Source organism: Fundulus heteroclitus, chromosome 23, assembly GCF_011125445.2.
Source record: "Fundulus heteroclitus isolate FHET01 chromosome 23, MU-UCD_Fhet_4.1, whole genome shotgun sequence".
Taxonomy (NCBI): domain Eukaryota; kingdom Metazoa; phylum Chordata; class Actinopteri; order Cyprinodontiformes; family Fundulidae; genus Fundulus; species Fundulus heteroclitus.
Window position 1 is genome coordinate 6909672 of NC_046383.1, and position 23039 is coordinate 6932710.

General features: G+C 37.4%; 1 protein-coding gene across 1 annotated transcript; it reads left to right on the plus strand.

The window, feature by feature from the left end:
* The first annotated feature begins 942 nt into the window (after nucleotides 1–942).
* gdpd2 (glycerophosphodiester phosphodiesterase domain containing 2) lies at nucleotides 943–22908 on the plus strand. The gene is made up of 15 exons (XM_036127247.1): nucleotides 943–1119; nucleotides 4334–4485; nucleotides 6408–6511; nucleotides 6607–6700; nucleotides 6792–6851; nucleotides 6937–7026; nucleotides 8180–8270; nucleotides 14349–14503; nucleotides 14857–14942; nucleotides 15118–15262; nucleotides 15344–15559; nucleotides 15634–15782; nucleotides 22113–22260; nucleotides 22412–22494; nucleotides 22594–22908. Exons 2-15 carry the CDS (start codon nucleotides 4399–4401, stop codon nucleotides 22661–22663), a joined length of 1578 nt encoding a protein of 525 aa, XP_035983140.1. The 5' UTR covers nucleotides 943–1119; nucleotides 4334–4398; the 3' UTR covers nucleotides 22664–22908.
* The last annotated feature ends 131 nt before the right edge of the window (nucleotides 22909–23039 follow it).

Sequence of the window (23039 nt, forward strand, 5' to 3'; positions counted from 1 at the left end):
ACAAGCAAAACTTATGTGACGTGCACAAAGTGTTCCTTTGTGCTTCCAAAAAGGGGAATTGCTTTTTGAAGTAGCATAGCAATTAAGCACAGGAAAGCAAAACAACTGTGATGATGGACGGTTTTGTCAATGTGAAATTCATTCTTATGTTAATGTTTGGATATTTTCTTTGGGACAAACTGGTTTCCATCAAGGTTCAATTTCAAATGTATGGCGTTCCGATGTCCACTCTAGTGGAGACATGATATTTTCAAAAAATAAAAACTTTTTTTCCAAAACATTTTTTCTCAGTATTCTAATTACCTTACAAAGATTGTGGAATTTAAAAAAAATGGTGAATGGACAATATTTTTTTTTTCCTGGTAGTCAGGAGGTAGTAAAATTTTGAATTTGCATGAATGTTTCTGAGTAGAATTGAAGGAAAAATAAATTTAGTTACAGATCCCACACACAAACAGGTCATCACCACAGTTTCTTCCCCCTGACTGTAACTCAGATGAACACTACCCAGATCATGTTATCAGACCAATCCAACCAAAGTCAAATTCCTTGTTGTATAAAGCACCTTAACCTGATTAACACAAAGTTGGCATCTTAATTCTAAAAAAAAAAACAATGACAATTGTTCAATGAGAATAAGTTTGACGTCATGTTATATCATTTTCATTTAAACTAAAAATATCAACTTAAGTAAATTGTTTTAAGTTGAACGTGTATGGTGTTGCAAGACAATTACATAATTGCCTGTTTTTTTATTAAGATATTAATGTGTCGAGTTTATTGGATCATATTCTGTTTAATCTTGTACTGAAGTCGTTAATTATAACCCTTTGGAGTTTCGGTGCACGGTGCACCTGAGTGCCAGTAGCTACCTGCGTGGCGCAGCTCAGCGCATGAGCATTTGATACCGCCCCTCTCCGCCACCTCCGCTTCACACTCTGTCTCTCTCTCACACACACACGGACGCCCCCCATTCATGAGGACAAATCCCCATTCAGTTCACGGAGTCAGAGTGGATACAAAAAGATGCCAGGAGCGAAGGAGAGCCGCAGAGGAGCCAAACGGAGACGGGATCCGAAAGAGATCTTTGTGTGCGCGTCTTTGTGAGCTGCATCTACGGTAAGATCGCCGCTCGTGGTTTCGTTTTGGAAAATAAATGCATATGGTACAATACTGGCCGTGCATTTAATCCTAAAAACGCCGATTAAGCGGCTGCATGAGAGAGTTTTGGCTCTGCACTGCAGTGGATTGAACCTTTAATCAGGTGTGCGCGCATCTAATTTTGTGCTTTACGCTTTGAAGTTGAAGCCAACATTTGCTTTAAAAAAATAAAAAAAGCTACTTTTTTGCTTTTACAAGGTGGGTTTTGTAAATATGTAAACACAACACCCTTTGTCAACACCGAGTAATAAAGAATAAGTGTATAAAAAAATCTATTTAATGTAAGGGGGAGAAACTACTATAGAAGTTTTCTCTTGGAATACTTCTCAAATCTACATAAAATGTATGTTCAGGCACTAATAACTCTCACCTGCATAATTTTACATTTTATCGGTATTTAGGGTGGCTTTTAGGCGAACATTTTTATGGGTGAACATAAAACAGGGCGGTCTGGACCAAAAATATCTCAATATTTTTTAGGCTGAATGCCTATATACCATATTTACCTCAATATGTTTTTATTTTCATGAATTAAATATTAAAAGGTATCTCTGAATCAAAGCTTTATCCCAAATGTCATACAGCTTTATCCCAAATGTCATGCAGACACATTTTTAAACAAATAGCTGTAGAGAAATGTGAGAAACAGATAAAAAATAGCCCACTAGAATATATAAAAGTATAATTACAACGCAACATCATCTTATAGCTCTTTCATTTAAAAAAAAAATCTTATTTTTAAAATCCTAAAATATTGCGCAGCCCTAGATTAACAATTTATATGGTTAATAATTTCAGAAATGAGAATTGAACTCAGTGTCAAAGGTGAGAAGGATTTCCTTCTAGGTTTTCCTGTAAGCGCATTTATGAAATGAAAGAAGGAAGTGTTGCTGAAGGGAAAGTTTGAAAGTGTAACATCAGTCAGCATGTTTGAACCTAAACAAATAATTTACATCTGCATGGATTTAAAACTGCTCCGATTAACATCAATCACTTATCAGTGAAGAGCAGCGACAAGGAGCCAGAACCAGAACCAAACATGGAGAAGCAGAATTTAGTTCCTGTGCTCCACAAATCCGTACCGAACTTTTCACACTGAGTTCCTTTAAATAAACACAGGAAACCCACCTGTTTAGAGTTGCTTTCGACCCATTATAACAGGGACATTGAGCATTATATTTTTTATGTGTATTGATGTTTTCACCTGACACAATTTAATGTTTGTTACTGGTCTCACATCGGGTGACCATTTCGATTTGTTTGATTTTTTTTTTTATTTTTTTTTTAACCGCCTTGCTGCTGAAATGTGCTATACAAATAAACTTGACTTGACTTATGGTTCAACATTTTGTGGCATTCATTACCACGATAAGAATAGCAAAAATTAGCAAAGATTTTAGTAAATTCGTCACACTTTTTCTTTTTAGAGATATATTTGTCCCTGCATGTGGTCAGGGTCCCACAAACACACGAGCTGCTCTTAAAATAAAGCTTAACCAGTATAATTTAGGCTCTTTCACAAGTTAAATTAGATGGTACATATATATATATAGCGCCAAACAGCACAAAGACATTTTATTTTATCATATATTTTCTAATATATTTATATTTATTGATGCGCTCATGGATTAACAGGAAAAAATGGTTCAAACGGAATCAGATTTTTGTCACATTTCAGTCAAAATAGATTTCTTTACTTGACAAAAATACAAGATAGTAGAACCGTTCGTCCCTATCTGGCAGCGATGTGAGCAAAAATGTACACTTATTTTAAGAGGGTTGGGTTTTTTTGCCCGTCATTTCATCGATCCAGCATTAGAAACCCAACTTTTAAGATTTCATTGGAAACTTCATCTCTCGTTAAGCTCTTTTAAAGACACGCATCCAGTAATACAAGTTTCCGTTAATTACAGGAAGCTATGTAACACAATGTGAAATCATAAATGAAATTTAGTGAAACAAATTACCTCATGCAGTAATTCAAGCATCCAAGTACCTGAATATGATTTTTTTATTTTATTTTATGATTTTCTTTTTTTCAGTATCGTAAAACTGCATGGAAGAGAGCTGCAATCAAAAGAAAATTGCATAAATTAACTGTTACAGCTACAAATGGGAGATTATTGTAAGAAACTTAACCACAAAGAAGCTCCTAATTGTTCTTTAATGGAGATATTTGTTTCCTTTTGTCACCTTGTCACAGCTGACAAAGTGGTTTATTTACTTTATAATTTTTACTCAACATTCAACTTTGTTTTAACACTTCTGATTATGCTAGTGTTTTTTTTTTTTTTTCTGCAGTGAAACATAGTACTTTATGTTTTACTTAGGCATGCAGACCTGCCCAAACACGTCCTTAATAAATCTAATCCTGAGAATATTGTTAAACAGACAACCCTTTAAATGTCTCTCTGTCTTTTTCAAGTAACTTATAGCCGCAATTTTTTTCACCTAACCTTGAACCCAAGGGTGAAGAGCCTGAGGGCTTTAACTGTAGAAACAATAACCACCAAGGCAAAGAGAAAGTTGGCAGAATCTCAAGTGAAATCAGGTCTAGTGAGAAACGGGTCATAAAAGAGTCGTTTTTAACCACTGATACCAAATATTACCGCAGAATCTTCACATGGGTGACACAAGTGACAGGAATCGTACCTCTTGTCCTTAAAGAGTGTGGGTAACCGAAACCTGGCACGACTGAACCGAGCTGAGTCCCAACATGTTGGCTAAAATCTTGTTATGTGACCCGTTTAGAGGAAAAACAACACATAAAAGTGAGTGATGGAAAACCGACTTCCCTAAAACATTCCTTTTTAAAAAAAAAATAATAATAATAAAAACTAAAATCCAGCTGTTCTCTGCTCATAACTTTTTACTCACAGGGAGTTTGTTTCCGGCACCGGCTGCCAGTGCTTGGCCGTGCCTGTCACTTTGGCCGTTTGTGCTGCAGAAAGCCGGAGTTCTCTCCCAGCTCAGCGCTCAATACCCCGTGGTGCTGGCCATTGTAGGCCACTGACTATAGCCTCCTTTGTACACAGGCTCTTTTGAGAGATTGCCTTAGCATCCAAAGGACCCCAGCCTCATTTGCTTTCTATCCCCCCCCCACCAAAAAAATAAATGATTAAAAAAAAAGCTCCATTTGGGAGGTAAGACCAGCTCTCTTTTGTCTCCACAGAAAGCATTATCAGAGCTCCTCCATCCGTCCTCGAGGCGTTTCCTTCACTGTGAATAAAAGCAGACATGACGACCCTGGACAGCTGTTGTCGAGTTTGCAGCAGACTTTTCTTTAGCTGCCGCTTGAAGAAGCCAAGTGACGGCATGAAAAATGTGAGTATATTTAAGCTGTCAGATGCATTTAAACCAACTAGAAGATCACTAAATAGTTTTAGTCCAGTTAGTCGGTTAAAAAATGAATCAAATGATGAATGGATTAAACTTTTTTTTTTTTAGCTTTTCTGGTCACGCTGAACTCTCAATGCACTTTACACAAGGGTCACCTTCACCCTGTCCCACCAACCGGCACGCGTTCATTACACTCATACACAGATCGGTAGGCAACTTGACATTAAGTGCCTTGCCGAGGGGCACATTGGCATGTGGCAGGAGGAAGAAGCTGGAATCAAGCCCACACATTAAAGATCCCAAGGCTGCTACGCTTCCCATTGAGCAGCAGTCAAACACGCTGCGCTATATTTTAAACGTTTGCTTCTCTTAACTTTAATCATAAGGAAAACTTTAATCATAAGGAAAACTCCAAATTCAGTTTTAAGTTTCTTTTGCATGCATTGCCACACCGATGCTACGTGGCTCTGAGGCCTGTGGCTCTGCTGAGGTGGTGAGGAAGCCCGGGTTGCTCCTGCAGCAGCTTTCTCCTCTTCGTTGCCTCGCTGTTTCATCTTTATAGATTCTCAGAGGGATTCCAGGTCATCTGAAGAAGAACAGTGACTCTACGGTTGTTAGAACAGGTGCCAGCTTGTCAGAAGATGGGATTATCAAGTGCTCAGAAATTTTCTGCTTCACAGCCACGGAGCTTGATAAAGTGGACATAAGCCGGCAGGTTACGTCTCCGTAAATCCCCACTGACCGCTGGACACGGTGCAGCTTGGATTCTCTAGGACCTTGATTTCTTTAAATCTTACATTTTAACCCCTGAGTCACGGTTAAGTCATTTTTCTGATGTTGCCTCTGGTTCAGGAGTGGATTAGCACAAAGACGTTGTTTTCTGTGTTCTGGATATATCTGTGTGCGGTGATTCAAAAGCCACCACATCTTCTGAACTTGCCTCGAACTCTTAAAATGGACTTTGCCTCAAAATCCTCCTAAGAATCTAGTTATCCTTGTTGTTGTCCTTTTTTTTAACCACACTTCTTCCTTCCACTTAACTTTCCAATTACATAATTTTATACAGACGGCTTTTTTAAATGTTGTTTATTGTAATATTCTAATTGTCTGCTAAACAATATTTAGTGTTTTTAATTAAAAGCCATAATCAGAATTATTATATAAACTAAATAAGCTATTTAAATATATTTGCTCTGTGTGTAATGAACACTCAGAATGTAGGACTTTCACCTTTTGAGTTTTTGACTAGTTTAAATAAAGTTTTTCATGATATTCTAATTTACTGATATGTGCCTCTTTAAATTTCATATCCGATAATTTATTCAGTGATCAGGCCTTAACAGCTTTGTTAATATTAAGGTTGACTAAAACACTATTAGGGACAGCTTATATCCCAGTAGTCAGGGATTAATATTATCAATACATTTGGCTTTTATAATCTTTTTTTAATTCAAAACTGTCAGTTTTCATTGAGAGAACGCTTGTCAGAGAGCGTCAAAACACTGATAATAAAGTGACGAAGACGGGTTGAGTAAAGACAACGTTGTGTCGGTTTGTGCCGACAACAATTTATAAATCTGCGAGCTCTAAACGGCTGCCGTGGATTTTTCTGGAAAGATGAGGAGGAAACGATGGTCTTTCTTTTCCTTTGTAGAAGTGCAGGTGTGTTTACCTAAAAAGAAAGAAAATCAATCTAAAGGGGTTTGTTTGTAGTAAGCTGTCATCACAAAAGGCACATTTCAGCAGAGAGAGAATGCTGGCAATCTTCCATTTGGCTCACTCAACGCTTTCTTCATACCAGCTTTAATGTACAAACACTGCGTACAAATGATCTGTTTAATTTTTATCTGGAACCCAAGAATTAAAACAAATGGCGCTATTGTCTTATTTTTTTTTTCCCTTTTCAGCGTACGTGCTGCTGGTTCACGGTTGTCAGTGTTGGGGCCCTGCTTTCCCTCTTTGCGATGTACAGTTGTCTCATCATCTACAACGACAGAGACAATGTTAATTGGTGAGTGATCCCAACACAACGACCCAAGAATCCACTCTTGGATTTTTTGTTCACTCTGTTACCCCCAGTCCTAATCTCTACTATTCTACTATCAGGATGACATTTTCCATGGTCCGCAAGCACATCAACTTCTTCATGGTGGCAATGATCATTTTTGCCGTGTTTGCCAGCTACTGCGTCCTGCTGCTGGTGAGAAGCGAAGCATCATATCGGATCGGATAAACCTGAATGTCTTCAGCTGATACTTCTAAACTCAAGTAATTTTGTGTCTTGTTTGCAGCTCTTTGCACTGGTCCAAGTTGCCTTAAGGGAGAAACTTCACTTACACTGGCTCCACGTGGTACAGTAAAACTTCATCTGTTCAATCTTACAACATCAAGTTTAATCTCAGACCTAACCATCAGATTTTCTTTTACGATATGCAGATCTTCATTTGTTTGGGTGTGATAATCATCTCTGCTTGGATTGTAACAATGGCCTACTATGAACGTTTGATCGTGACTCTTTCATTGCAGGTACTGTGAGCGTATGGATCTTGGAAATTGGGGATTTACTGATCTTTTTTTTTTTGTCACCTTTACTCATCCAACTAATACCTCCTGTTATAATAGCTTTAGAAACTAGAAAAAGCTAGACCATGATGATATCTTCAATTTTTTTTCCACTTTTAATGTGCTTTAAATCATGTAAGGCTCAAATGAAAAAAAAAACAAATCTGTTTATTAAAGCAACATTTAATTCATTTCGAGCATATAGTCTTTCGGGGCAATTCCACGTGATTACGTCCAGATAGAACTCACATAATGGCTATTTTCCTGCTTCATAAACTTCATAAACATTGCAGGATTTAGCTATCGCTGTTCTGTGCAGCCTCTCACGGCTCAGTCAGCGCACAGTGCAGGTCGAACAGCACAAACAGAAAGGCAGCGGCAGCGACCAACACAGTCTTTATTGTAACCGATAAAAAGGTACTTCCGATGAAACCTGTTTGGAAAAATACAAATGTATTCGGGTAAATTTAATAAAAATGTAGTTTTACATGCTTTCCCAAAAAAAGTTGAGGATTTTTAAAAACCAACGCTACAAAACACAGATGCGTAGCTATGCTATGCTTTAAGGCGTAACAGAATGAGTGAAATAACAGGCAGTGCACCAAGAAAAGCTTTTCTAAGATTTAGTCAAGCTGAGGTAGAGCTGGGCAATATTTTTAGCTGTATTGAACAGTTTTGATTATTATATCTCTTTGAGTTAATATTATAAATGTAAAGAACAAATCAAAATAGGTCAATATATTAAGTATAACCAACCAGGTTTATTTTCAACAACTGTAATAAATTAGGAATTCACTTAAGAATAGCAGGATTTCATAGATTAACAATCAATCTCTTTCAACTAGCATTATGCTGGTGTACACATCTGATTTGCAGCACTATTTAAAAGTGTTATGATGCAAATCAACTTCACCCTACTGCTCTCTGTCTTATAATAAGCCTAAATATCCTCATATACTGTCACTTAGGCCACATTATTACATTTTAAAACCTACCATTATTGTCATTTTCTGTTTCTTAATGATCAAAATAGTTTTATTGCCCAGCATCAGGTATAGCTTTACTTAACACCAGACTGCAAGTTGACCATCATCAACCTTTTGTTCTCTCTTCGCAGTATATGGCTCCTTTCTTACAGTTTGGTGCTGTCGGCGCTTTGACTTTGCTGAGCTGGTTTGTCTTCCGGGCCTACCAGGAGGCCAAGAAAGGTACAGTGTGATGCACGTCCCTCACTCATATACAAATGCATGATTCACCAGCACCACTGCTGACACGTGTCCCCAGACGCAAATTCAGTTGCACAAATAAATCTTCAAACCACTTATAATAATCCCTCGTTAATGACTCACTAGCAGGTATGTGTAAGAAAATTAGGCAACATTTTCAGCTAAATGAGCCAATGCCAAAGCATAAAAGGTCTTTCAGTTCTTTTTAAACGACCATAAGAACAAAACGTATCTCTCAATGTGAAAATAAGGTCTTTCAGTTCTTTTTAAACGACCATAAGAACCAAACTCATCTTTCAATGTGAAAATAAGAAGAGGAAATTAACCTTTTTGTTAACAACAATCTGATATTTGACCTCTCAATTCCTTTTTTTTACCAGAATGAGGGGGAAAATGTGTCCGTTTCTTGTTTTTTTGGGGGTTTTTTTAAAAAAAAGAAGAAATTGCAGTTCAACATACTTTTAAGTTTGTTGTTTTTACTTTAATCCACATGTCTAATTTTGAAAATAATAGGACACAAAATGAGATATTCAGTTCTTTTTTTCACAGCTATATTTTTAAATTGCCACATTTTTTATTTTTTTACCTGGTAAAAAGTTTGGACATCTGTTTTTAGAACTTAACGATCAGTAAAATTATGATGCAACGAGGAAAAAAAAGAAAAATTATTTTATGACAAGCAACGCAGTCATGGCTGCTTCCGTCAGTTACAACAGTTGGAAAGTCATCCGTGTGGCACAGTTTCATTCAGACACTGAGCCAAAAGTGACACAGCAGGAGCCAAAGTAAGCATAAGACAATTGCGCAATGTAGAACAACACAACCAGTAACTTGTAAGGTGAGATTACAAAAAGGTTCTGTTTTTTTTTTGTTTGTTTGTTTTTTGACGTGTCAAAAACGCATGACCATTTTACTCTTTGTCTTGGCAAGAGTGACGTGTTTGAGTAAAACATGACGGAGATGAACTGATGCAACAATCACTTCTACACCTTTTTAACTTGTACAACTTGTTCAACATAAGCTTTATGTTCGAAATTTGAAGATATACCTGCATTAAAGTTACAACAAAGTTGCAAACAAGTCACAGCACGTGCAATCTTTTGGTACCTTTTTAAAACAGTATTTTCCAAGTAACAACTTCTTTGTGTCAAAGCAAGCTAGAAGCAGTTGAAGGTTTTGCTATTAAATCATCTGGCTCTAGATAAACTCAGTAACCTTTTGGCGTGCTTTGTTTATTTTTATGCTGCTTCTCTAAAAGTCCAGAGAAATTTGTTGGTTTAAACTCTTCGTCTATTAGAGAGAACAATATTTTTTTTCCTAATGGGGATCTTGAGCGACTGAAATATTCAATTTCATAAGCAAGTAGCTTTTGGAAAGACTGCAAACATTTACAGTTATGGTATAAAAAAACAAACAGGGACAGCCTCTATAATTATTGACTGATTTACATTTAAATAATCAGGCTTTTATGAACTCCTTCAAGTGAACAAAAGGTCATTGTTTAGAAAAGATCATATCAAAGCGGAAAGAGTTTGAGGAAAAATAATACGACCAAAACTGGGAAATATGAGCTTACTACTCCAGTGCTGATATCCCTTCCCTGGTTGCCTTGTCAGGTTTGAGCTGATTTTATAATCTTGCTGCTCGCCTACAAGGCACTAAGTGGTCTGGCGCCTTCTTATCTATCCGTCCTTTTGCACCTGTATGTTCCACGCCATGCTCTTCTAGATCAGGGCACAGTGTCTTCTAAACGCTCCTAAGGCTGAAAGGAAAGCTGTAGTGGAGCGTGCTTTTTCCTTTCGTGCTCCATCTTTCTGGAACTTTCTCCCTCTAGACGTTCGGCATGCGTGCTCTGTGGAGGTCTTAAAAGCCAAGCTAAAGACTCACTTGTTCACCTTTATCTTATGCGGCCTAATTAGATGCCTAAACTCACATTGTTTTAATATTGGTATTTCCTTTTGTTTTTATCTGTTTCCATGTTGTATTGTTTTATTGATTGATTTACTATTTTTATCACCTACCGTTCAGCACTTTGTCAGAAAGCACTTTATAAATAAAGTTATTCTTATTCTTTTTATTATTATTATAGCGAACAGGCTTAAATCAGAGGACTTTGCTCAGTTCTTTTTTAAAACGTTTCGGCATCTATCCAGGAGTCCAAGGGTCAATCCTGTTGGCTCACACTTGAGCAAGCTACTTTATTATTATTATTATTATTATTATTATTATTATTATTATTATTATTATTATTATTATTATTATTATTATTATTATTACCACCATCCCACTCTGTGTATGTGCTATCCATTTAAAGGGGTCAGAAAACCATGCTAATTAGCTCTGCTCTGCAGCAATGCCTTCCTATGTCTCTGATACTGCACATGTGATCTGATATCAAGCTAAGTGTTTTTTTTTTTATGTCAAAATATTCCATAGCATGTATGTTGCAACTGTCAGATACCATAGACAGTTGAGCTTGGTTGTTTAAACCTTTTATAAGATAAGAGACAACCTTTTTTTTCCCTCACTCCATTAAATCAGACTAGACATTTTCTGTTTTAGGTCAATTACAATTTACTTTTTTTTTTTTTGCTAAATACTAGGATGATTAAATAATTTTTACCCATTTTTTTTTTAAACACCATACTTTGATTCAATAAATTTTTCATTTATATAGTGCCAGTTCACAATACATGTCATCTCAAGGCACTACATGGTCAAATTCAATCAAATCATACAGGTTGGTCAAAAAGTTTCCTCTAAGAAAACCCAGCAGTTTGCATCAAGTCTTGACAAGCAGCATTCACTCCTCCTGAAAGAGCGTAGAGCCACAGGGACAGTAGTCTGCATTGTCCATGGCTTTGTAACACAACACACATTTCCCTGATCATTCAAATATTTCCTTTTTTAAACTGTGAGATTGAGCCAAAAGTTTTAGGCTTCCTTCCAGAAGTTTTTCGCAACACTTTCTGGAACATTTTGGCCCTTACCTCTTGACAGAACCGGTTTTACGGCGTTTGCAGGTTGTTTACTCCCACGCTCCTCTTCCCCTCTAGGCACAAACTTTCTCAAACCTTCTATTGGATCGGGCCTTGTGATGGTCACTCTTTTCTTTAAATTACTTTGCAACTCGTTTTGCCGTTATGCTTTGGGTCATTGTCCATTTGGAAGATGCATTTTTCCCTCATTTATCCCCAAATGTAATTAAGTTCAATCAATATTGTTTCCATCAGGCCTATTCGACACATTTCCAAAAATTATGATCGTTGTCCCCAAGTACATTTTAAAAAAAATTTCTGGCATTTACGTGACTTTGGGAGCGATGGCTTCTTCTCCACTGAGTGGCCTTTCAGCCCATGTCTAGTATAGGACAGACTTTCACTCTGGATTATTTCTCTTTCCAGCTTCAGCCAGCATCTTCAAAAGAGCTTTTGCTCGCTGTCTTGGAGAAGAGAGAAGAAGGAGCTTCTCTTTATCGCTGAAGCTAAAGTAGTCACTCCCCTGTTGCAGCTGCAGAGTTTAGTTTATGTTTGATTCATCCTATTTTACTTTGCTGGCACCTGGGGATTGTATCAGAAGGGCTAACAGGATACAGATAAGAAGGATACAGATAAGCAGGATACAGATAAGGTTGTAGCTCTCCACTAGGTTGAAGGTTGAGTTTAGTCTAGTGTTAGAGTTAAAATTCTCTTCCTTGGCATTATAGTGCTTATGAGAGCCAATCCGAGGTTTCCGAAGACCTTCCCGTGAGAAACTGTGGCATGACCTCTCGCATAGATAACGCTGATATTTAAGGAAGTGTTTTTTTTATTTTTATTTTTTTATTTTTTTGTCAGAACAGATTTGACAGATCGTTGGATGCTGAGAGCTTTGTGTCACTGTATTCTGTTCTCTACTTGTAAGGCTCAATTAAAGAGCCAATTACACAAAAATCACTGCTCTTCTTGTTAATTAAGAGTTCAAGGTTTTTCTTTCCAGTGTTAGTTGATAGACACATTCATGCCAAAACAAGTTCAGCTTCAGGATAGGCTATGCAAACTTCTCAATTTGACAAAGGTAATCTGCAAAACTTTTTTTTTTTTCATTACTGTGGCATTTAGAAAATGGTGAATGATTTGGTAATCCTGATTGATTTTAAAACAAAAAACATTTTGTCTTTAAGTGTGCAAAAAAAAAAGTATTTTATGCTGTGGTAATCTTTAATTTCAACTGTATACGCAAATTTTTCACCACTGCCATGGTATTTGCTCAAGGTCTCGTCAAATGTTGCAGCAATTACCCTATACTAACATTTCTTAATCATCTACAAAGCTTTGAGGATGCCTTGTCTGCACTGATTATTTCCTCCTGCTGAAGGCAGCTCAACCTATTTTCTTATTCATGCAGCTAATCAAAAAGAAGAACGTCCATCTTTGCTGAACAACAAAAAATACTAAACAAACCAGTATGGTAAGAGTTCGTTTGTCTTCCAACCGCCTAGGTTGGACTTGCACCAGCTTCTGATTATGGCTGAAATGTTACTAAATAAATAACAATTTTAAGCTCTTTTATATTTCATATATAAAGTTTGTATTGGGAGCACAGACAGTTTTTCTGTCGGGCGTACATGCGCACTCGGGTCAATTTGCCACATTCAGAATAACTTGATCCTGACAAGCGTTTACATGCATGTCGATCAGATTATTAGTCGGCGTAAACCACACCTCTCATTGGCTACCTTTACATGGACAAAAGTAATCGGAATAATGGGTCGATCGGAATAAAAAAGCATCATATAAATAAGCCAATCGTAATATTGTGATTGGATTAAGCTCAATCGGAATGAAAGTATATTCCGAATGAGAGGGGTGGTTTATGCCGATTGATAGATTGATCAATATGCATAAAAACGCTTGTCAGGCTCAAGTTATTCCGAATGTGGCAAACCGACCCAAGTGCGCCCGACGTGAAAATGACGTATTTCCATGTTGATGAGTGGTGGAAATATATCGGGAATAAAAACTGTCGGGGCTTCCGATATAATCTTTCTGTTTGGAAAAATAAAAAGCTCAAAATTGTTGTTCACTCAGTAACGTTTCAACCTTAATTAAAACATCGTGCAAGTCCAGCCTGGGTGCTCGGAAGACAAACAAACTCATATACTACTGCTTTGTTTACTATTTTAGTAGTTTAGCAAAGACGTACTTCTTCTTCTGTGGTTTTTCCTAGTGGAATTTCATAAATGAGCATGTCAGAATGGGTCTATTCTGAATAAAGCAAGGCGCATATATATACACACACCTTATGATTAGATTAATAGATTGTGTGTCCATATAAACAGTACAATCTGATTATTTAGTACAAATACATTTTAATCTGATCGTGAAATTTTGTGCATGTAAACATAGCTATTCAGAATACAATGTAATTCCGATTGAGCTTAATCCTATCACAATGTTCCAATTGGCTTGTTTACATGACACATTTTTATTCCTGTCGGCCCTTTTATTCCGATTACTTTTGTCCTCAGAAGCGTAGCTAGTAATGTCACCATAAAACAGGCAAGACGTCAATAACACAGCAGAACACTAAACTGTCCACCATTCATCTCAATAAACACTGCATTCATCATAAATGACCCGTCTGCTTCATAGATGTCACAGGACTTGAGGTTTAATGTAAAATGCTAAATTTTCACTAGTTTCCATCATCGTAACTCGTGTTACAATATATGCCACTACAAATTGGGTCACAACGTGAAAACAGCTTGAGTAAGAATTTAAAAGGAGTGGAAATGTCTTCCCTTGCTGTACAAAAGGCATTTTAAATCCTACTGTGTCTGTAATTTAAAAATATGGAAAGAGTTGTTTTTTTTTTACTTTTTTTACGAGCTCATGTTTGCCAATAATATACTTTGCTGAAAACTGGTGAAGACTGTACGTATGTTATAAAGAATAAAGCAATGCTGACTCCTGCCACCAGTCCTATAAAACTCTAACAATGATGGTGTGAAACAATATATGACTCTAGTAACACAGCATCAACATTTTAATCTTCTTGTTTTTTCTTTTTTCTTTCCAGAATCAAAGTTCCTGATTGCAGCAGTGTTCCTTGTTGTGTCAGCATTCATCTTTCTTTGTCCCCTGCTCATCAGCTCGCCCTGTTTGATGGAAATAAAGGATTTAAAAAAATATTTACCTAGACCGAAGCTCTACGGCCACAGAGGAGCACCAATGGTGAGCATCCTGTTTACTAAGACAAAAACTAACTTGAAAATACATTTATCTGTACAAATCTGGGAAGACGTGAATTAATATTTAATTTGGACATTTGTTATAGTAAAGCATAAGTCTTGTGGGGGTTGGTAACAGCAGATTTTTTTATTATTATTCTTAGAAGTGTTGCATCGTTGCATCCATCATATGAGGGGCCCCATATGCCCTGTATCTACACCCTTGTTGGCATGCTCTGCTGCTGGGTCAACAATAAGCTCCATTTAACATGGTGCACTGAGCCTTGTGTGCACTCAACAGCCTCAGGGTAGTTTGTGCAAAAATGTGTCTCACTCTTATGTTCTCACTATACTTAGCTGGCCCCAGAGAACACCATGATGTCGTTTGAAAGGGGTGCAAATGAGTGCAACTTGGCGGCGTTTGAGACAGACGTGCAGGTCAGGTGCGGTGAAAATTTTTACGTTTTTAAGTTGGCCTTTCAATGCATTTGCGGTCATTTATCATCAGCAACTTGTAAAGCAGTTGTTGTTGTTTTTTCAGAGTGGATGGAAATTGTGCCAGTTGGAAACTATAAGCACTTTAACGGATGCCAATTATTATTCTGTTTGTTCATTTAGTAAAGACGGAATTCCCTTTCTAATGCACGACCATAAGGGCCATTTCCTCAAAAGAACAACGAACGTTGAAGAAGAATACACCTGCAGCAAGAACCTGAGCTTTGACAAGCTGAAGACTCTAAACGCAGGGAAATTGTTTGTAGAGGTGAGTTCTGTCTGTGTTTGCAAGCCCCGCTGCAAGTTTGAGTTTTAAAAGCTGGATACTAAAAATGTTCTGACTTTCCAGGTAGATCCTTTTCGCACAGTGCACCTGCTGACAGGAGACCAGAAAAAGGAAGCGGAAAACCAGCACATACCATCACTGAAAGAACTTCTTAACCTTACCAAAAAGTATAATATACCAGTTATGTTTGACTTGTATGGTTCTACAGACTGTGATAACACCAATGACACAGTGCGCACTGTGGAAACCATTAAGGAGTCTAACGTCAACTCAACACTGGTAGGTCTACATACTCTTGCAGCTTTTGAAATCATTCCATTTTTCAAGAATTCAAATCATTGTCTTGTTTCTAGATCTACTGGCTTCATAAAAATGAAAGTGAACATGTGAAGACTATTACTTCAGACTTCATCCAGGTTTACAATGACAAGAAGATATGTGAGAAAAAACCCGGGTGTCGCCTTAACCTGGAATACAGCCATCTGACTATGGATGAAATCAGGTAAGAACATGGCAAAAACCCGACAGAAAACGCTTAAATAGTCTGCAGACAGCGTTTCTGCTGGGTTGGCATGAACAGTAGTGTAGTGAGTAGATGCATGTCTCGACAAAGTAATGTTGCCTTACAAGTGAAGTTTGTCTCAAGGGGATACAGTCAGAGAATGCCCCAAACCTTCCGGAGTGTTGCTAAACGAGGAGCAAGGCAGCCATGAAACATTTACTAAGGAATGAAAAACAGTGTTGAAACTTGTTTAAAGTTCATGTGTTGGAGAAGTTCATGGATTTCATTGAAGTGCAGCAATGCAGCAAAAAACACAAACGTTTGCTACTGCATTCCAACGTGACTCTAGCTTTTCACATTCATATTACAGAACATAGAACTGACTGTGTTTACATACGCATGCCTGGTGAGAAGTCATGGTGCTATTGTGAATGATTCTTGTGTGGGCTACTTCGTCAGCAATTTGAAGTGTTAGGGGAAACAAAATGTACAAATATGTCAAAAGCATGAAATTTAGGATTAAATAGCAACATATAACCTTTAGGAACATTTAATAGAGACAGTTACAATTATATATCAATAATATAATTATATTATATATAATTATAATATATTTGTAGCACATTTCAGCAGCGAGGCGGTTCAAAGTACATGAAAACAGTAAAACATCATAAACACATCGCAAAGGTTAGCAGTTATGAGACCGGTAACAAACATTAAATTGTATCAAGTGAAAACATTGATACAGAGTGTTCCTATTATGAGCTGAAAGCAACTCTAAACATGTGACAGGTTATACCAATGTGAAATTTACATACAGACCCATAACTAAATCAACTGACAGCAAAATTCAGTCACACCAATTTGCAAATTTGAATTAAAACTGAACCTAGTTCTTTTTTTTTCTTTTTCTTTTTTGGAAGGGAAGCATTACCAAATTACATCCTTGAAAGATGATGTAAACAATAAAAGAATGGCTATTGTGCAGCAGAAGATACCGATTGTCTGTTTTGATTAATACCAAGAAACAAATACAAAAACTAACAGCATATATCTCAGAGCAAATTACGTCTTACTCATATTATCATTCTTCAACACAAATTAATTCCTTCAACTGTAACAAAATCTTGATAATGCATTTTACCTTAAAACACATAAATGAAGTATTTCTGAGCCATTCAAACACCAATTTAATAATTTTCAGGACAGTGATGGAGACTTTCAAGATCTACAGGTGTCTTCTCTTTAATAATTATTGCCATTTACGGCTTGGGGTATTTGTTTTATTTCTCTGTGTTCGTTATTGCTATAATGGTCTTGGCATATTAGTTGACTCTTTTGTGTTTACGTTCTTATTTCTTGTGTTCTCTATGCATTTTGGTTAATTATCTTGTCCTGGTTTCAGGCTTTTACCCTTTTGGTTTGTAAATTATTTTCAGTCTTAGTTCAATCAGCTCCCTTTGTGTTAAAGAGGCTACGTTCACACTGCAGCCTGAAGTGACCCAATTCTGATTTTTTTTTTTAATTTTTTTTTTTTTGCCCATATGCGACCTGGATCTGATCTTTTCATGACAGTCTGAACAACACAGATCGGATTTTTTTTAAAAAGACCCAGGCCACTTGGATATGTGGTCCTAATTCCGATACGTATCTGATCTATTCAAACGCGACCTGTGTCTGTACGGCCGGGTCGCATTCATCCGACCTGTACGTCACTGATGCTCGACAAACATCACTATTCTGCATCCTGCTATGCAGAAGCGGGAAGAAAAACGACACCCGTGGCGGACAACAAAGAGATGGAGAGAAATATGCGGTTAGAAAAGAAATTAAAGATCGCGAAATCCGCATCAGCATTATAATCCATGTTTACTTGCTACGTGTGACATCATCGCGTCCTCAACTGTGCATGAGGGACACTTAAGTTGTATAAATTCAGTTCACACAGGAGATCACATACAAGTCGAAGATATTTGGAAACGACCATGCAAAAAAAAAAATCAGATTTCACAAAAAAATCAGAATTAAGCATTACGCCCTGCAGTGTGAACGTAGCCACAGCTGCTCAACATCCCCTGATTAGCTCACCTTGTTCCTTTATCATTTTTCACCCCTATATAAGTATTTATAGTGCGTTCGATTTGACCACGGTAGTAGGGATTAATGACCTCCAGGTCGAAAATTTAACTTGAACGGCCCCTAAAGTCGGTATTAAGAGTCGGAAACTCGGTGCAACAGGATGATATCCAATTTTTGCATTTGTGATGGCCGCTACTCGCAGCACCATTGAGTAAAACTTCATACTTTGACTCTTTCTAGCAGCTCTCTATTATTTATGTAACATTTAGTTAGCCATACAGGTACTGCCTTTCAGCGTTCATCAGATGTTTCAGCTGTTTATTTGCACAAAATACCCCCCAGAACAGCGTTATTGTCCAGGGAAACTGGAAACGCAAAAAGGCGGAGATGACGTAAAAGGGGTAAAACTGATTTTTTATTTATTTTTTTAAAGCATTGGTCAGTCAGGATTTAAATACATGATGTGAGATTTGCAAGGAAGGTTTGCCCTGCATATTATAAACCGACGATGAAAGCCAGATTGCTTTGACAACAGTGTGGGTCTAACCATTGCTGCAAATCCGCCATGGGTTCAGCATTAACTTTATTTATGATGGTAAAGTTGCCAAAACTTTCCATCATACAGCTCCAACAGTTTCTTTGTCCTTTTAATGAGATGCCAAATGATGTTCCAGATTGATGTATTAGTGTAGGGCCAACCCTGAATGCTCCTACACTTTTCCATCCCATATGAAACAGACAACTTTGGCTATTTCCAGTTGCAAAGAACAGACACTATAGAACAGATGGTTGGTGACACTATAGAAAGCTATAGTGTCACCAACCATCACTTCTATTAAAGTAACACTGCGTTTAAACCACTGGCAAAACACAAGCCTGTAGCAGCAGATTCTATCTTAAACCAGAGCAAATAGGTTGAACAACCAGCTACTATTTACTTCTTATACTTTCAGTGTTGATCTATAATGAAACAAATGACCAAATTATTAATAAGCACTTAAAAATTACATAAACATTTTGAAGGTTCTTCTAAATCTTTAATATTTTTTCCGTGTTAAAACCTAACTATAAAATAAGTGTAATCATTTATACATCACATGGTATAACCGTAATAAACAGTCATATTATTTAAACCAGTAAGAATGATTGTTGCTTTTTTTGTTTTGAACAAAAGCAATTCCATCATATTTTTCGGTTAATATCATAATGCTAAGGTACAGGTGTATTTTCACTGAATGTTATCATTCTGTGAGAATCCCATTGCAGAACAGACCTACTTGGGATTACTTCATGTGTCATGTTTCCACGCTTTACAAATGTATATACAAAAATCTTTGCAGTCCTAAAAGTAAAATGGTTTGAATCTGTCAATATGAAGCTTTTTAAAGACAATCGTAAATGTACAGTGCTGTTAAAAAAAGTAGTTTGCTTTCTTACAGATTTTCTCAGCTTTTTCTTTTTTTACATTGAAACGTTTCAGATGATCAAACAATTTTAAATATCAAATCAATGCAAAAAAGTAGTTCTCAAATTATGATAAATCATAAACTGGGAAAGGTGGATTTTTATTAGCCACATTTAAGACTGCCAGTCATGTAAAATCAATGTATAGTTTAAATTGAACTTATCTGACAGCGTAAAGTTGGTTAAACGTTCTCATTAAGAGACGTGTCCAGACGTGATGTAAAGGAATTCAAAAGCAAATGAGAGACTAGCTCCTTGGCATCCAAAAAAGACCACAAAGCCATTTTTAGGGGGGTTTGGGAGTCCAGTAAATCAAAGGGAGCCATTATTCATAAATGGAGAAAACACAGAACCAGAACTCATCTAGGAGGTCATAAAATAACCCAGGAATGACTTTCAGAAAACTGCAGGGTTTGCATCGGTTAAAGTCAGAGCCCATGATTCAATTAAACCAAAAAGAGCTCAAATGTCTCAAATTTCCCAGACGTCTCATGATCACCAAGAGTTTAGTGGAAATAATATGTGGATTGATGGCACAAAATTTTATTTTTTGGAAGGGATGTGTTCCTTTTTGATCTGTCATTAAAAATAACACAGCATAATAACTACAGTCAAACATTCTGTGAACTAAAGCCAACATTCCTCCACAGTGAAGTAAACGACTCGCTGCCAAGGTCGGCACAACCAGCTGTCAGATTACGGGGGTAATTACCTTTATATAATGGGGTCATAAGGTTCAGGGTTTATTTTTTCCTCTTTCAATTAAAAAAAAAGATGTGAAACTGCTAATTCTTTATTACACACGTTTTATACACATAAACCTGACGTACACATGCAGACAGTCATACATAATCAGGGTCAATAAGTACCAGTCAGCTTTTACTTTATTATAGAAAACCGTTTTAACTAGTATGGACTCATTGGTTAACCAGGAATCAGGAAGATTGTTGGTGTTAAGGACTATAGGACGGAGAAGAGGTATGATTAAATAGGTTTCACTTCTCCAAACCCCTTTTCAGACATAATCACTAATTTATACATATAAGTAATTACATATATAATTATTTATCCATGTGCTTGTATATGGGGAAGTGGGTAGCACTGTTGCCATGCAGCAAGAAGGTCCTGGGTTCGAGTCCTACGCCTTGTCCTGGGTCTTTCTGCATGGAGTTTGCATGTTCTCCCTGTGCAGGTGTGGGTTCTCTCTGGGTACTCCAGCTTCCTCCCACAGTCCAAAAAACATGACTGTTAGGTTAAATGGCCTCTTTAAATTCTCCTTAGGCGTGAGTGTGTGTGTGAGAGTGGTTGTTTGTCCTGTCTGTCTCTGTGTTACAAGAAGTATTAGAAGAGGGATGGATGTTTGTATATATTCAATGTACAAGTTTGCCGGATCATCTATAATAAATCATTCATTCATTTCAAAGTTCTTTGAAGAATAGAGCATGAAACAAAACTGCTAAGGAAATGAATCATCTAATCATAATATAGGAATATATATCATGCTGAGTTTGTGTCTACTTATAAAATCCACCTGCAAAAGGCGATGAAATATTACCGAAATCCAACACCTGAGAGGTGATTTGGATTATTGTTGATGGCAGTGCAACGTGCTGCGGGAGAGTCTTGGGTGCTGCTGCTATTCATGCTGATGCTACTGTGACACGAACAACCCACCTACGCTGTGCTGCAGACCAAACACTCATCCCCTTAGCAACAGCAGCATAATAAGCACTGTCACAATGCAAAACGCAAAACTGCTCATGCAATGACAAGCAGGCTGCTTCAATACTGCACCTGGGTCACTCATTTACGCACAGTTACAATTTACCTATACACCAGCACAGTATGGACATATTTATAGTCCCTGCTTTAAATTTATTCCTGGTTTTATTGTTCTATTAGCAAACCTTTATTTAACTCACTCAGATCATTCGCAAGAGTGACCTGCGCTAAGAAAGGCATCACACCCCCTAGTAGACAAGATGGATTTTAAAGGTATACTATGCAACCGGGGTTGATTTTCCAGCGAGGCTCCCCCCAGAGGGCGAAAGTAAAAGTGCACTGTCGTAAAGATGCTCAGCTGTTCTGGTTTCTCCATCAAGCCAGGCGCGGTTGTTTTGAGCTTAGCAGACAGGTGAACGCAACGAAAAGTAAAAAAAACGGCAGTACAAACAATGACTAACACAGTGAAGGTATGAACATCAACCTTCCCGCAGCGCTATCTGGGCGAGGCGGCCGCGGCGGCCGCGGCATTCAAAAAGAATAAAAAATTAATAATAATAATAATAAAACTCGATATGCTTGCATGTTTATTTGACGTTAACACGCGGTTCTTTGTTGTTGCTTTTGCGCGTGCATATAGTGAATGGCAGGGCAAAAAACACATGGAGTTCTCGCCGTAAAGCGAGACTTCTGAGCCTGTGTGTGCGGGCCGTGAGCTCTTGCAATTGCAAGTGCGGTATTTCCCCCACAGACCACCAGGGCGGCCGAGAAAACCTTTGTTCGACCTGAAATAACTCATTTAATCATCCAAAACGGTATGGAACACATTAATTAACTGAAAAATGTTGCATAGTATGCCTTTAAACTGTAACTATTTAGGATTTAAAACTCTTAAATGGCACGGTTTGAAGGGTTTTTGTCGTCAGTTTCTTAAGACGGAGCGGAAGGCTTTCAGTAAAACAAGATTATGACCCAACTCACCCGCTACCATAATTAAGTGATTATTAATACAGCGAAACGTCCTGGGTGTTCTTTAGTTCCTCATGTGGAGTTTGTGCCCGACAGGGAACTGCGGAAGGACGACGTTAACGTGAACCTGTACGTGGTGAATGAGCGCTGGCTGTTCTCCCTGCTGTGGTGCGCAAATGTCAGCTCTGTCACCACAAACGCCTGCCAGGACCTAAACCGCATGGAGCAGCCTGACTGGACCATGGTGAGTAACACCTGCACTAACGGTAGCTGCTTGTTTCCACCCTCCGCTCTTCCGGTTTAATCATCAACCAATCAAGAAGTACTTGCAGTGAGTCTGTTTTGCTATTTGTGCAACTGCCCACCGAGATCTGTGTTTTTCTGTTTTATTTCAGGCGCCTTCTGCTTACAGACTAGCATGGATTTTGGCAGATGCTCTGTCCATTTTGTTGATGATTGGTCTCTTTTTCTGTCAGCGGTAAGCTTACAACAGTTTTTTAATTTATTTTTTATTTTTAAATGTTTATGCTTGTGTACTGATCTTATTTCTTTTCTTTTATCATCTTATTTTTTTTAGTTCCTGTCACAGAAGAAGTGACGTGAATGTGCTACATCGGATACCGTTACTACGTATAAATAGCAACTAATCGACTGCCCGATTTTCATGTTTTATTAAGTACCCTAATATAACATAATTAAACCTAAGCAGTATTCTCAGATTAGAATTTTTGTGAACATTGTCCCTTCAATTGTGGCTGAAATTTGGACAATAAATCACTCCTTTAGTTTGAACTTCGACAGACTGTCAGCAGGCACAAAGCTGTCTTGGATACTTTCATCAGGAAGAAATTAAAATGTCATCGCTATACAGTTTTCATATATATATATATATATATATATATAAAGCTGTGAAACTATTATATTTTACTGACTTAATTAGGAGTTTATCCAAATGTTAGTTATATGCCACTGGGTGGCGGCCGGTTACAGAGGTTTTATGTTTAAAGGTATATATTTTGTAAG

Excerpts from the sequence above, each read along its gene's own strand:
- gdpd2 (XM_036127247.1), top strand. The coding sequence starts at position 4,399 with ATGACGACCCTGGACAGCTGTTGTCGAGTTTGCAGCAGACTTTTCTTT. Across the intron at positions 8,271-14,348 it reads CTACCAGGAGGCCAAGAAAG|AATCAAAGTTCCTGATTGCA; the intron begins GTACAGTGTGAT and ends TTTTCTTTCCAG. Across the intron at positions 15,560-15,633 it reads CTAACGTCAACTCAACACTG|ATCTACTGGCTTCATAAAAA; the intron begins GTAGGTCTACAT and ends TCTTGTTTCTAG.